The sequence below is a fragment of the Ranitomeya imitator genome, chromosome 8 (genome assembly GCF_032444005.1).
Source record: "Ranitomeya imitator isolate aRanImi1 chromosome 8, aRanImi1.pri, whole genome shotgun sequence".
NCBI lineage: Eukaryota > Metazoa > Chordata > Amphibia > Anura > Dendrobatidae > Ranitomeya > Ranitomeya imitator.
The window spans coordinates 122129491-122144039 of NC_091289.1; the positions used below are offsets into that span (position 1 = coordinate 122129491).

Consider the following 14549-nt stretch of genomic DNA (forward strand, 5'->3'; position numbering starts at 1 on the left):
ACCTGCGATCATGTGATTTTTCTCTTTGGGATGTAATCTTCTGCAAAGTATCAGTAGTCATTTTAGGTTGTTTGAGTGAAGTTAGTTAATTTCCAAAAATTCGAAACAAATTTGATTTGCATCATATCGATTCACTCATCTCTAGTTAGCACACATATAGGTAGGACTATAAAGAAAAAAAAATAGTGATGGGGCCAGGGTTATACAGAGCTCCGCTTTCAGAGCACTGCTAGATCCGCAGCAGATAAAACAGTGATTGTATCAAAATGACAGCAAGCAGCCCAGTAAGTGATACATCACTGGAATCAGGGTGTCTGTCCCTACATTATGTTGCTTTCAGATTACATGGCAAAAACCCAGTGACAGATTCCCTTTAATGTAAAAGGGCCAGGTTGGACTACTGTCGCTTGAGTATTGGTTTTCTCAGCTCGGCAAAGCTTTTTTACGGGGCAGGTACCTGTTGTGTCTGTTTTGTGCACCTATTTAATTGAATAGGCGAGTTTGATTTGCAAATCAAACGAAAGTAGGATATCATGACTAGCTCCATAGGATCTAAGCTGTCGGTGTACCCAACAAAAATGGACGTGTGAATGAGGTCATAGTCTCCTTTTTGCTGTTTTTTGGCTATTTGTCCCAAACCCTAATGAAGTTATATTTGAGTAAACAGGTTGCACAAGCTCCCATTCGCCTTAGAATAAGCTAGGGAAACTCTGTTCCTCCAAAAAAAAAAAAATTAGAATTTTGGTTCCAGTCTTTTTGGGCACTTTGTTGCCCCCACCCTCATTTTAGCCTTCTAGCCATCAACTTACTGGCACCACATCTTCATCCTTCGTCAAAGGTGTTATAGGATCCAGCACTCCATCAAGCTGTCACTTGGGTTGTAAGTTGGCTCCTTCTTTTGTATAGAGTCTTTTATGAGACTTGTGACCCATCATTGTAGGACCTTGAGTCTACAAAATAGAAATGATCTGAGCCCCAGGTCGGCTTCCTTCAGTCAGCCCCTCTTTGCACTGTGGACTACCTTCTGCCCCAGGGTGTAATTATCTGTGTTTTGCAGTAGAGAAGCTCTGCACCGTTCGCCTCAGCCCTTTTTGTGTGAAGAATTGATAGAGCTGCTTTCTCCTCATTTTACAACAGATAATGCGTTTGTGAAAGTAAAGTTTTGACAGATTGTTTTAATCGGGTTTTTGGATTTAAATGTATTTTTTTTATACTTTTTAGATATCAGTCTTTATAATACTAGATTAGTAATCTTGCAATTTTCACTCTGGTCATTGTGGCTATTTTAGACATTACTCTGAGACTTTTCAGGAAGCGTTTTCAGCAAGCTCGTTATCATCAGAGGCAGGATTGCACTGACAGGTAACACCTGTGTACACAGCTGATAACACAATAGGAGATGTCACAGCTGACCCTGCTCCTCCTCCCTTCACACTGAACTTTGCTCAGGCTCATTACACACTATAAGAGTAAGTTCACACAGGACGTTTTTGCTGCTTTTTTATGCTAATTTTCAGCTGCTTTTTACAGTTACAGCAAAGCCTATGAGACTTCAGAAATCTCATGCACACACATTGGGTTTTTGTGTGATCAGTATTCTGTGCTTTGCTGCGTTTTTTGGACATAGAGCATGTCACTTCTTTCAGCTTTTTTGCTGCGTTTTTCACCCATTGACTTGAATGAATGGTGAAAAAACGCTGCAAATACGCAGGTTGACTTTTCTTGCAGTGTATTTTCTGCAGAAAAGTCAAGGCTAGCTAGATGTGTGGAGCGCCCCCATGGGGCCGTGGGGTACTCGGTACCGGGTCCTTTGGTTCGCAGGGGGATGTCACGGTGGCTGACCCGGCCTGTGGCCCTGGGAGGTCCGTGTAAAAGGGAAAGGTCTTTAACCCCTTTCTGACATCGGACGTACTATCCCATCCATGTGGGGTGGGCCCCTATGACCATGGACGGGATAGTACGTCCAGCGCGATCGGCGGCGCTCACTGGGGGAGCGCCGCCGATCGCGGCCGGGTGTCAGCTGCCTATCGCAGCTGACATCCGGCACTATGTGCCAGGAGCGGTCACGGACCGCCCCCGGCACATTAACCCCTGGCACACCGCGATCAAAGATGATCGCGATGTGCCGGCGGTGCAGGGAAGCACCGCGCAGGGAGGGGGCTCCCTGCGGGCTTCCCTGAGCCCCCCGCAGCAACGCGATGTGATCGCGTTGCTGCGAGGGTCTTACCTCCCTCCCTGCCTGCTCGAGCCCCGGATCCAAGATGGCCGCGGATCCGGGTCCTGCAGGGAGGGAGGTGGCTTCACAGAGCCTGCTCAGAGCAGGCACTGTGAAGCAGCCTGCACTGCTCTCAGATCGGTGATCTGACAGAGAGCTGTGCAAACTGTCATATCACTGATCTGTGATGTCCCCCCCTGGGACAAAGTAAAAAAGTTAAAAAAAAAAAATTTCAAATGTGTAAAAAAAAAATATTCCAAAATAATGAAAAAAAAAAAAAATATTATTCCCATAAATACATTTCTTTATCTAAATAAAAAAAAACAAAACAATAAAAGTACACATATTTAGTATCGCCGCGTCCGTAACGGCCTGACCTATAAAACTGGCCCACTAGTTAACCCCTTCAGTAAACACCGTAAGAAAAAAAACGAGGCAAAAAACAACGCTTTATTATCATACCGCCGAACAAAAAGTGGAATAACACGCGATCAAAAAGACAGATATAAATAACCATGGTACCGCTGAAAACGTCATCTTGTCCCGCAAAAAACGAGCCGCCATACAGCATCATCAGCAAAAAAATAAAGTTATAGTCCTGAGAATAAAGCGATGCCAAAATAATTATTTTTTCTATAAAATAGTTTTTATCGTATAAAAGCGCCAAAACATAAAAAAATGATATAAATGAGGTGTCGCTGTAATCGTACTGACCCGAAGAATAAAACTGCTTTATCAATTTTACCACACGCGGAACGGTATAAACGCCTCCCCCAAAAGAAATTCATGAATAGCTGGTTTTTGGTCATTCTGCCTCACAAAAATCGGAATAAAAAGCGATCAAAAAATGTCACGTGCCCGAAAATGTTACCAATAAAAACGTCAACTCGTCCCGCAAAAAACAAGACCTCACATGACTCTGTGGACCAAAATATAGAAAAATTATAGCTCTCAAAATGTGGTAACGCAAAAAATATTTTTTGCAATAAAAAGCGTCTTTCAGTGTGTGACGGCTGCCAATCATAAAAATCCGCTAAAAAACCCGCTATAAAAGTAAATCAAACCCCCCTTCATCACCCCTTTAGATAGGGAAAAATTAAAAAAATGTATTTATTTCCATTTTCCCATTAGGGTTAGGGGTAGGGTTAGGGCTAGGGCTATGGTTAGGGCTAGGGTTAGGGCTATGGTTAGGATTAGGGTTAGGGCTAGGGTTAGGGCTACAGTTTGGGTTGGGGCTAAAGTTACAGTTAGGGTTTAGATTACATTTACGGTTGGGAATAGGGTTGGGATTAGGGTTAGGGGTGTGTTTGGATTAGGGTTTCAGTTATAATTGGGGGGTTTCCACTGTTTAGGCACATCAGGGGCTCTCCAAATGCGACATGGCGTCCGATCTCAATTTCAGCCAATTCTGCGTTGAAAAAGTAAAACAGTGCTTCTTCCCTTCCGAGCTCTCCCATGTGCCCAAACAGGGGTTTACCCCAACATATGGGGTATCAGCGTACTCAGAACAAATAGGACAACAAATTGTGGGGTCGAATTTCTCCTGTTACCCTCGGGAAAATAAAAAACTGGGGGCTAAAAAATAATTTTTGTGGGAAAAATTTTTGTTTTATTTTTACAGCTCTCCATTATAAACTTCTGTGAAGCCCTTGGTGGGTCAAAGCGCTCAGCACACATCTAGATAAGTTCCTAAGGGGGTCTACTTTCCAAAATGGTGTCACTTGTGGGGGGTTTCTACTGTTTAGGCACATCAGTGGCTCTTCAAACGCAACATGGCGTCCCATCTCAATTCCTGTCAATTTTGCATTGAAAAGTCAAACGGCGCTCCTTCCCTTCCGAGCTCTCCCATCCGCCCAAACAGTGGTTTACCTCCACATATGGGCTATCAGCGTACTCAGGACAAATTGTACAACAACTTTTGGGGTCCAATTTCTTCTCTTACCCTTGGGAAAATAAAAAATTGGGGGCGAAAAGATAATTTTTGTGAAAAAATATGATTTTTTATTTTTACGGTTCTACATTATAAACTTCTGTGAAGCACTTGGTGGGTCAAAGTGCTCACCACACCTCTAGATAAGTTCCTTAGGGGGTCTACTTTCCAAAATGGTGTCACTTGTGGGGGGTTTCAATGTTTAGCCACATCAGGGGCTCTCCAAACGAAACATGGCGTCCCATCTCAATTCCAGTCAATTTTGCATTGAAAAGTAAAATGGCACTCCTTCGCTTCCGAGCTCTGCCATGCGCCCAAACAGTGGTTTACCCCCACATGTGGGGTATTGGCATACTCAGGACAAATTGTACAACAATGTTTGGGGTCCATTTTCTCCTGTTACCCTTGGTAAAATAAAACAAATTGGAGCTGAATTAAATTTTTTGTGAAAAAAAGTTAAATGTTCATTTTTATTTAAACATTCAAAAAATTCCTGTGAAGCACCAGAAGGGTTAATAAACTTCTTGAATGTGGTTTTGAGCACCTTGAGGGGTGTAGTTTTTAGAATGGTGTCACACTTGGGTATTTTCTATCATATAGACCCCTCAAAATGACTTCAAATGAGATGTGGTCCCTAAAATAAAATGGTGTTGTAGAAATGAGAAATTGCTGGTCAACTTTTAACCCTTATAACTCCCTAACAAAAAAAATTTTTGGTTCCAGAATTGTGCTGATGTAATGTAGACATGTGGGAAATGTTACTTATTAAGTATTTTGTGTGACATATCTCTGTGATTTAATTGCATAAAAATTCAAAGTTGGAAAATTGCGAAATTTTCATAATTTTCGCCTAATTTCCGTTTTTTTCACAAATAAACGCAGGTACTATCAAAGAATTTTTACCGTTGTCATGAAGTACAATATGTCACGAGAAAACAATGTCAGAATCACCAGGATCCATTGAAGCGTTCCAGAGTTATAACCTCATAAAGGGACAGTGGTCAGAATTGTAAAAATTGGCCCGGTCATTAACGTGCAAACCACCCTTGGGGGTAAAGGGGTTAAAGGGATAGAGTTTATGTTTGTGACGCCACCTTTGGTATTCGGTCAGAGTGACCGACACTGCTTTAAGGGGTCCGCTGGGGTGATGTTATGGCAGCTAGATGGTACAGCTTCCCACAGGAGAAGTATATCCCCAGGGCTTCCCGGTGTTTAGATGGTGGATAGTGAGAGGCGCAGAGAAGAACGAGGACACAAGGTTGCAGTCTCTTTACCTTTACTGAAGGCTTCAGTGTCCACAGTCCAGGGTACCAGACCACAGGGCAGGCAGAGTCCGGCCGGTTTGGAGCCAAATCCAGAGTCCCCTTATCCAGGTGGAAATCAGTAGCCTTCCTTTGCGCTGCAATGGTGTAGTCCCTTACTGCCTATGGCTTCACATAAGGGTCTCACAGATGCGATGTTTTGCGCTCTCTGTCCCCCATATAGGATAGGACAAAACCCATATGACTGGTGACTTGAGCCTGTTTATAGGGTCTCTTAGATAACCTGGCTCTGTAGGTGTCACCGTGCCTCCTGGGTGTAAATGCGGACAGGTAACCTGCAATTAGCTGTCCTGCCGGTATCTGAAATAAGGCTTAGAGGTCCTTACTCCCTCGGTGTTCCGGCTACCGGGATGTTGCGCCTCAGAAAGGAGACGGCTTGAGCGGGGCTGGTCCCCTTGTGGTATCCTCTCCTTTGCTTTGCTTTCCTTCACGCTTGCTGCAATATAGTTCTGCCTTTCAATGTCTCTTTCTGGGAGATGGATCGCTGAGGGCATGCACAGCTCCGTTAACCTTCTGTCCTCCTCCGACTCCGGTCTGGAACTACTGACTGGAGCTCTGTCAGGAACTGACTCCTATCTGGAACTGACTAAGTTTCCCTACAGACTACCAGTTATATATATGTGGGGAGTGACCTAATAAATAGGAGCAGAAGCTCCCTCTGGTGGCCTGGAGTGTGAAATGTGTTGCATGTTTGTGATACCTGGATGCAGTTATCCTTCTTTGCCTCCAAACGTAGCATCACTTTCCCCGAGAGGAAAGCAATACCACTGCAACGACCAGGATCCTGAGGCGCTGCATGTGACCTCATACTCGGCTCTGCTACATCTAGATGGCAGGCTGCATGATATGTCCATACAGCCTGTCATCCAGCAGAGCGGACCCGATCCCCATTCACTTGAATGGGGAGTCTGACATTACAGTGTTTGACACGCGATCATATGCATCATCCCCACCTATCAGAGAGCCGCGGTTCCCACTCTGTCAGAAGACAGTGGGTGCGCTCAGCTGTGATCGGAGGTATAAACTCCCCTCTGATCACTGGTGTCAGCTGATGGGACCACTGATCCCATCATCTGACACCTACAGCCGCTAATTCCAGTGAGAGCAGGAGCGGCGGATGGGAGTATTCATGTGCCGCTCCTGTGCTATAATTAAATTTAAAAAAAAAAAAGGCGTGGGTCCCCCCCCTTTGATAACCAGCCAGACAAACTTCACAGCTGGGGGCTGCAACCCCCAGCTGTCAGCTTCAGCAAGGCTAGTTATCAAGAATAGAGGGGTCCTCACGCTTTTTTAATTTAAAAAAACAGCATGGGGTCCCCCCCATTTTTTGACAACCAGCCTTGCTAAAGCTCACAGCTGGGGGCTGGTATTCTCAGGCTGGTAAGGGGCCATTGATATAGGCCCCCCCAGCCTAAAAACAGCAGCACGCAGCTGCCCAGAAAAGACGCATCTATTAGATGCACAAATTCTGGTGCTTTGCCCAGCTCTTACCACTTGCCCTGTAGTGGTGGCAAGTGGGGTAATGAGGGGTTAATGTCACCTTCCTATTGTAAGCTGACATTAAGCCGGCTTAGTAATGGGGAGGTGTCAATAAGACACCTATCCATTACTAATCCTATAGTAGTTAAAGGGATAAATAAACACACACACATGCAGAAAAAAGTCTTTTAATGAAATAAAACACCACACAGTTTTGCAATCTTTATTAGTCTGCCATTCCAAACGAAGCCATCGATATCCTGAAATAAAAATAATAAACCAACACAAATACTCCCTGGTCCGATGCAGTCCAATATAACAAGTGTCCCACGCAGTATCTGGGGGAGATAAAGCTTACAACCAGGAGCACTGCTAATGTTACCGCTCCCGCCTGTAAGTGACTGGGGAATGAATGAGACGGAGCAGGCGCAGGCTCAGTAACTAGCGGTGACGTCACCTAGCCTGCGCTCCCTCACTGCCTGACCTGAGGTAACCTCTGCACCGTGGGAAAATGCCAGGAAAGATGATAACACAGGTAATGTATCTATTCTATCAATATATGTGTTCATTCTATCTATTCATTCTATCTATTCAATCTATCTATCTACAGGAAGTTTTTTTTTCTGTGTGCACTCAACTTTATTGGCATGCACAAAGAGGGGAAAAAACGCATGAAAAAAAACGCGACAAAAAGCGCACCTAAAACTACGTTTTTGGCGCAGCTTCTGTCCTGCTAAGAAGGTCAGGTTTTGCTGCAGAAAAAAAAGCAGCAAAAATGCCCTGTGTGAACTTACCCTAAAAGATAGGGTTGAGTCTGCCCATTGTGGCTATGTACACGTGTTATTTCCTGAAACATTAGTAAATTAGCCTAATAAAGTTCCAAGTGGCCAGATTGAACATTGCAAGATTTCTATTTTTTACTATATATACAGTGGGGCAAAAAAGTATTTAGTCAGTCAGCAATAGTGAAAGTTCCACCACTTAAAAAGATGAGAGGCGTCTGTAATTTACATCATAGGTAGACCTCAACTATGGGAGACAAACTGAGAAAAAATCCAGAAAATCACATTGTCTGTTTTTTTAACAATTTATTTGCATATTATGGTGGAAAATAAGTATTTGGTCAGAAACAAACAATCAAGATTTCTGGCTCTCACAGACCTGTAACTTCTTCTTTAAGAGTCTCCTCTTTCCTCCACTCATTACCTGTAGTAATGGCACCTGTTTAAACTTGTTATCAGTATAAAAAGACACCTGTGCACACCCTCAAACAGTCTGACTCCAAACTCCACTATGGTGAAGACCAAAGAGCTGTCAAAGGACACCAGAAACAAAATTGTAGCCCTGCACCAGGCTGGGAAGACTGAATCTGCAATAGCCAACCAGCTTGGAGTGAAGAAATCAACAGTGGGAGCAATAATTAGAAAATGGAAGACATACAAGACCACTGATAATCTCCCTCGATCTGGGGCTCCACGCAAAATCCCACCCCGTGGGGTCAGAATGATCACAAGAACGGTGAGCAAAAATCCCAGAACCACGCGGGGGGACCTATTGAATGAACTGCAGAGAGCTGGGACCAATGTAACAAGGCCTACCATAAGTAACACACTACGCCACCATGGACTCAGATCCTGCAGTGCCAGACGTGTCCCACTGCTTAAGCCAGTACATGTCCGGGCCCGTCTGAAGTTTGCTAGAGAGCATTTGGATGATCCAGAGGAGTTTTGGGAGAATGTCCTATGGTCTGATGAAACCAAACTGGAACTGTTTGGTAGAAACACAACTTGTCGTGTTTGGAGGAAAAAGAATACTGAGTTGCATCCATCAAACACCATACCTACTGTAAAGCATGGTGGTGGAAACATCATGCTTTGGGGCTGTTTCTCTGCAAAGGGGCCAGGACGATTGATCCGGGTACATGAAAGAATGAATGGGGCCATGTATCGTGAGATTTTGAGTGCAAACCTCCTTCCATCAGCAAGGGCAATGAAGATGAAACGTGGCTGGGTCTTTCAACATGACAATGATCCAAAGCACACCGCCAGGGCAACGAAGGAGTGGCTTCGTAAGAAGCATTTCAAGGTCCTGGAGTGGCCTAGCCAGTCTCCAGATTTCAACCCTATAGAAAACCTTTGGAGGGAGTTGAAAGTCCGTGTTGCCAAGCGAAAAGCCAAAAACATCACTGCTCTAGAGGAGATCTGCATGGAGGAATGGGCCAACATACCAACAACAGTGTGTGGCAACCTTGTGAAGACTTACAGAAAACGTTTGACCTCTGTCATTGCCAACAAAGGATATATTACAAAGTATTGAGATGAAATTTTGTTTCTGACCAAATACTTATTTTCCACCATAATATGCAAATAAAATGTTAAAAAAACAGACTGTGATTTTCTGGATTTTTTTTTTTCTCAGTTTGTCTCCCATAGTTGAGGTCTACCTATGATGTAAATTACAGACGCCTCTCATCTTTTTAAGTGGTGGAACTTGCACTATTGCTGACTGACTAAATACTTTTTTGCCCCACTGTATATATTGTGTTTTTTTAATGAATGTAGCACAAAAACATGATTTAAACAAAAATGATTTTGTGAGAATATCTTCCCTTTCAAGAAAATGTTCTGAAGGATATTTTTGAAGGACATTGCTATGTTTTCTTTCTACTATGGTGATCTGGCCTCCTTAATCTAATATATTCTGCTCAGTAGAGATTCTTCAGACTTCACTTCATCCTGACAACTGCTTTTCAAATCCGTACAGAGGTGCACACCACGCCCATATTAGAGAAGCCCATGGCTTTCTGTATAGTGTCTTCCTAGGGTCCTTTCTCTTAGGGGGCATCACAATTGTCCACTTTATTATGCTAGTCTAGTGTCCAGCCCACCTGGACCATTTTCTTCTTCTGTCCTAACAGTACATCATGTCCCGATTTGTCTTCTCTTCGTTAGACTCCCCTATTTTAGGCCATTTGTTCACATCTAGAATGGTGATGCCTCTTCCGTCACTTACATGAGTCATCATGGTGACTGCAGTATTGCCGACCTCTATCTGCTGCTCTCTTCCCCCACAGCCGATGTCCAGACTTTGTTTCCTGCCTTGTGCAGAAGACAATTTAGTTGTCCTCTGGGATCACTTCATCCTAATATACATCTGTGATCACCAAACACCTTTTTTATTTTGTTGTTGCTTGTCTATTTTGTTCATGAAGTTAATTTTCGTTTCTATTCCATTTTTGACCATTTTAACTTTTGACTCCATGTTTCAGAGTTGGCTGGAGCTGGGAAATAAGCAGAGGGCGACTGCTGCAACCGGGATGAATGATAAAAGTTCCAGATCTCACTCTGTGTTTACTCTCATTATGACCCAGACCAAGGTAAAGACATCTAACTTGTCAAGCACCTTTTCACCTGATGAGACTGTTAATTTACTTTGAAAATCCATGTTAGAAAGGCTGTAAAAGGCTGTGTGCACACAGCACTCATTAAACACCGGTGCAGCCGCCAAGTTTTCCCAGCCCCTGCTTCTTATGAATGACGCGTCCTCCATCATCCACACAGTGGCCCCAGATTCTACCCATCTGATGGCAGAGCATGCTTATGTGCCAGGAGAGGACAAAAGCGCTGGTGACCCAGAAGTAATGCTGGCGCATGCTCAGTACAGAACTATGCTCCACCATCAGCAGAGCAGAATGAAGTACGCCTGCGCAGGAGCGAGATTGGGGCGCTGTGTGGATGATGTAGGCATGTCATCCACGTGAAGCAGGGAAGGAGGATGACCATTGCGGAGAGAGAGGAGGCGCCAAGCAAGATCAGTGATTCCCATTGGACCAGACTGTCATATGGGGGATTATAGAAGGTATTTTAGGGGGTTATGCAGAAGGGGTTGGGGACTTATATGCAGGTTGCTAGACTATAAAAGAGATGGTAAAGATGGCGGCCGTAGTGGGAAAACCTGTCAACAGGTTCCCTTATCTGAGAATCCATCAGTCAGCCCGGTGTGATGGGGAGTTTGTACCTCTTTAATCTGCCTTTTCTGAGCTCCTCTACTATAATTTACGACCACAGACCACATCAAAGATGCATTTAAGTGGGTAGTCTGGTCTTCTGATAAGACTGCTGTTACTCTATGTGACCACACACTGTCAGAATGCTCCAGGATTCCTGGCGAGAGCGGGTGGTCACGTGATATAGATTTCTTTAGCTTCCTGTCTTGATCTGTTTGCCACCCTGTATGTAGCGGCGGTAGTAAAGTCTCCCTGTTTTCTCTATCTGTGGTAGATACAGGGTGTCCTTCCATCTTACACATCTGATGGTTTCAAGTATATGTATGCTTTATGTTATTCTATGTATCCTTTTATGTTTTTGCTTTCCTTGCAGACAGAGATGGTGGATGGGGAAGAACATGATCACCGGGTGACCAGCAGGATCAATCTCGTGGATCTGGCAGGCAGTGAACGATGCACTTCAGCTAAGACCAGCGGAGAGCGCCTCAAGGTGTGACCCCAAAGGAGCGCACAGTAACGGACAATGTATCACCTCATATGTCGCATGATTATTGTCTCCCCAATGCCCACAGGAAGGAGTCAGCATCAACAAGTCCTTGTTGACCCTGGGAAAAGTGATCTCTGCGCTATCGGAAAGCTCTCAGATGAGGAAGAAGGTGTTCATCCCATACAGGGAATCCGTCCTCACCTGGTGAGTAGACCCAGTCACTGATGAGATGGGACACGTGCAGGAGGGCAGTCAGCAGAGCATGGGGTCCGAGATGGACAATACAGGAGGCCACCTCTACGTTTGGGTTTCAGAAGGAAATGTGATTTTTAGGTCCCAAACATAAAAGTGTATCAAACAGCTGATGAGACTAAACCAGTGGTCAGAGCGGAGTCACTGTGGTCTACTCCTGACTAGTCCTGACTGTATGGATTCTTATTTGCTGTGGGACTGCTCATCATTTGATGCTGGGAGTGCTGTTCATCCTCCTACTACCACAACGGAATCCCGACTATAAACCTATAATAAACAAGTGAATGGTAAGTGATTGATGACAGTGGGTGTAAAGGCGCCATATATGTTACTGGTGACAGCTGTACCCACTGAGGTCGGCACTTGTCTGACATGTCTGACTTTGGACAGCCGACATCAGAGAAGTGTGACAGCCGCTCTCATAGAGAACACCGGAGCGCTTGGTTGAGCCTAGAGCTTCCGTGTATGAGAAAGTCAGAAAAGATGTCTGGTGGCCAAACCGTCGTTCTGCCCATAGCTCCCTATTGTGTAGGGGGCTTTAGGTATTTCACATGGGCTCATAAAGGGCAGAATGACCTTTCGCAGGAATAAACTTCCCCCGAACATTGCCCATGTAAACATGCCAGCGATCAGGTGGCTAAGAGCTTGTTTGACGCTGATTCGCATTTTTTTGTGTTATTTATTAATTTTCTGTTTGAGTATGGAAGGAGGGAGCGTTGTAAGAATGTGTTGTAGGGTTTCAGCTCTCTGGTAGCTCCGTCACTGTGTATCAAAACAGCATGACGTTTATTGTCCAACATAAAATTTACAGCTGAAACGAAAACCGCTTTTCTCAAGCACAAATGAATAACATGAGCAGCTGTTTCTTCAGGTGCAGTGAAGGGAGGTATATGTAGCCTCACCAATTACTGGTGTTCCAGGCAGTGTCCGCTCAGGCAGTTTTAAACGCGTTCACCAAACACCTCTGTTCAGCTCCAGGCCAATCTCCACATTGCTGAGCTAGCCCAGCTGCTGTTATCAGGCCTGTGAGCCCCAGGCAGGAGTATGTGAATTACCGTATATACTCGAGTATAAGCCGAGATTTTCAGCCAAAAAAAATGGGCTGAAAGTGCCCCTCTCGGCTTATACTCGAGTCATGGAAGGCGGGGGGGTCAGCGGGTGAGGGGGAGCGACGCCTGTCAAATACTCACCTGCTCGCAGTACTCCTGACGTGGTCCCTGCATGTCCCACGGTCTTCGGGCGCCTGCAGCTTCTTCCCATGTTCAGCGGTCACTGGTACCGCTCATTAAAGTTATGAATATGGACTCCACTCCCATAGAGGTGGAGCCGCATATTCATTACTGTAATGAGCGGTACCATGTGACCGCTCACTACAGGAAGAAGCTGCCGCTCCCGAAGACCATGGGACATGCAGGGACCGCGTCAGGAACGCCGGGGGCAGGTAAGTATGGCATATTCACCTTTCCGTGTTCCACCGCCGCCTCGTCTTTCTGTCTTCTTGCAGTGACTGTTCAGGTCAGAGGGCGCAATGACATATTAGTGTGCGCGCCGCCCTCTGCCTGAACAGTCAGTGCAGAGAGATGGGACGCTGAGGAGCAGCGACGAGAGGTGAGTATGTCTTTTTTTTTTTTTTTTTTTTTTTTTTTAGTGCAGCAGCAGCATTACATGTGGCACAATGCATGGCAAGAACTGCATGGAGCATTATATGGGGCATCTATGGGGTCATAACTGCATGGAGCATTATATGGGGCATCTATGGAGCCATAACTGCATGGAGTATTATATGGGGCCATAACTGCATGGAGCATTATATGGGGCATCTATGGGGCCATAACTGCATGGAGTATTATATGGGGCCATAACTGCATGGAGGAGCATTATATGGGGCATCTATGGGGCCATAACTGCATGGAGCATTATATGGAGCATCTATGGGGCCATAAAGAACTGCATGGAGCATTATATGGGGCATATTTTGTATGGAGCATCTTATGGGGCCATAAAGAACTGCATGGAGCATTATATGGGGCATATTTGTATATGGAGCATCTTATGGGCCATAAAGAACTGTATGGAGCATTATAAGGGGCCTATTTTGTATGGAGCATCTTATGGGGCCATCATGAACTGTATGGAGCATTATATGGGGCTGTTGATTCAATATGGATATTCAAAAACACTTAACCTACTGATATCTCAATTAATTTTACTTTTATTGGTATCTATTTTTATTTCTAACATTTACCCGTAGCTGCTGCATTTTCCACCCTAGGCTTATACTCAAGTCAATTAGTTTTCCCAGTTTTTTGTTGCAAAATTAGGGGGGTCGGCTTATACTCGAGTATATACGGTACTTCTCCCACCCAGACTATTTTTTTTTTTTTTTTGTTTGCTCCAAAATCCAGTCAAATTAAGTCTCTCAGTAACCTAGTGCCTTTGGTACAGACTTTACACTGCCGAGGCCAACCCCCTCAATGACAGACCTCTGCCACTCAGAACCTTCCCTCCTGCTTTCTTATGTAGCATGTATGCCTGGGAGAATGCATATCGCATACATCACTGCCGTTCTTGTCTCAGAAACCAGCGAATCCTTGCAATACACAGTGCGTGCGCTTTGGGGGGATTCAGAAGTCTGCACTCACACTGAGTGACTGCAGCTTATCATTGTAGATCAGACAACAGTTTTATCCCACTATTGGATAACTCCTGCTTAATTGCTTCAGGGTTACTTTCCGCACTCAGGAGCGATATTGCATTGATGTCAGTGCCACTAGTTGTGGTGGGCGATGTGACATTGTCATCATATGACAGGAACAGCGGGAGGTGAGTATTCTATTCATTATTTTTAGTTTTTACAT

General features: G+C 44.7%; 1 protein-coding gene across 1 annotated transcript in view; it reads left to right on the forward strand.

Annotated features, from left to right (window-relative positions):
• Positions 1-14549, forward strand: part of KIF14 (kinesin family member 14) — a 111220-nt gene that overhangs the window by 25015 nt on the left and 71656 nt on the right. The window contains exons 8-10 of the mRNA XM_069737332.1: positions 10215-10322; positions 11326-11442; positions 11525-11643. Of these exons, the coding sequence (XP_069593433.1) occupies positions 10215-10322; positions 11326-11442; positions 11525-11643 (344 nt within the window). The remainder of the gene's footprint in view (positions 1-10214; positions 10323-11325; positions 11443-11524; positions 11644-14549) is intronic.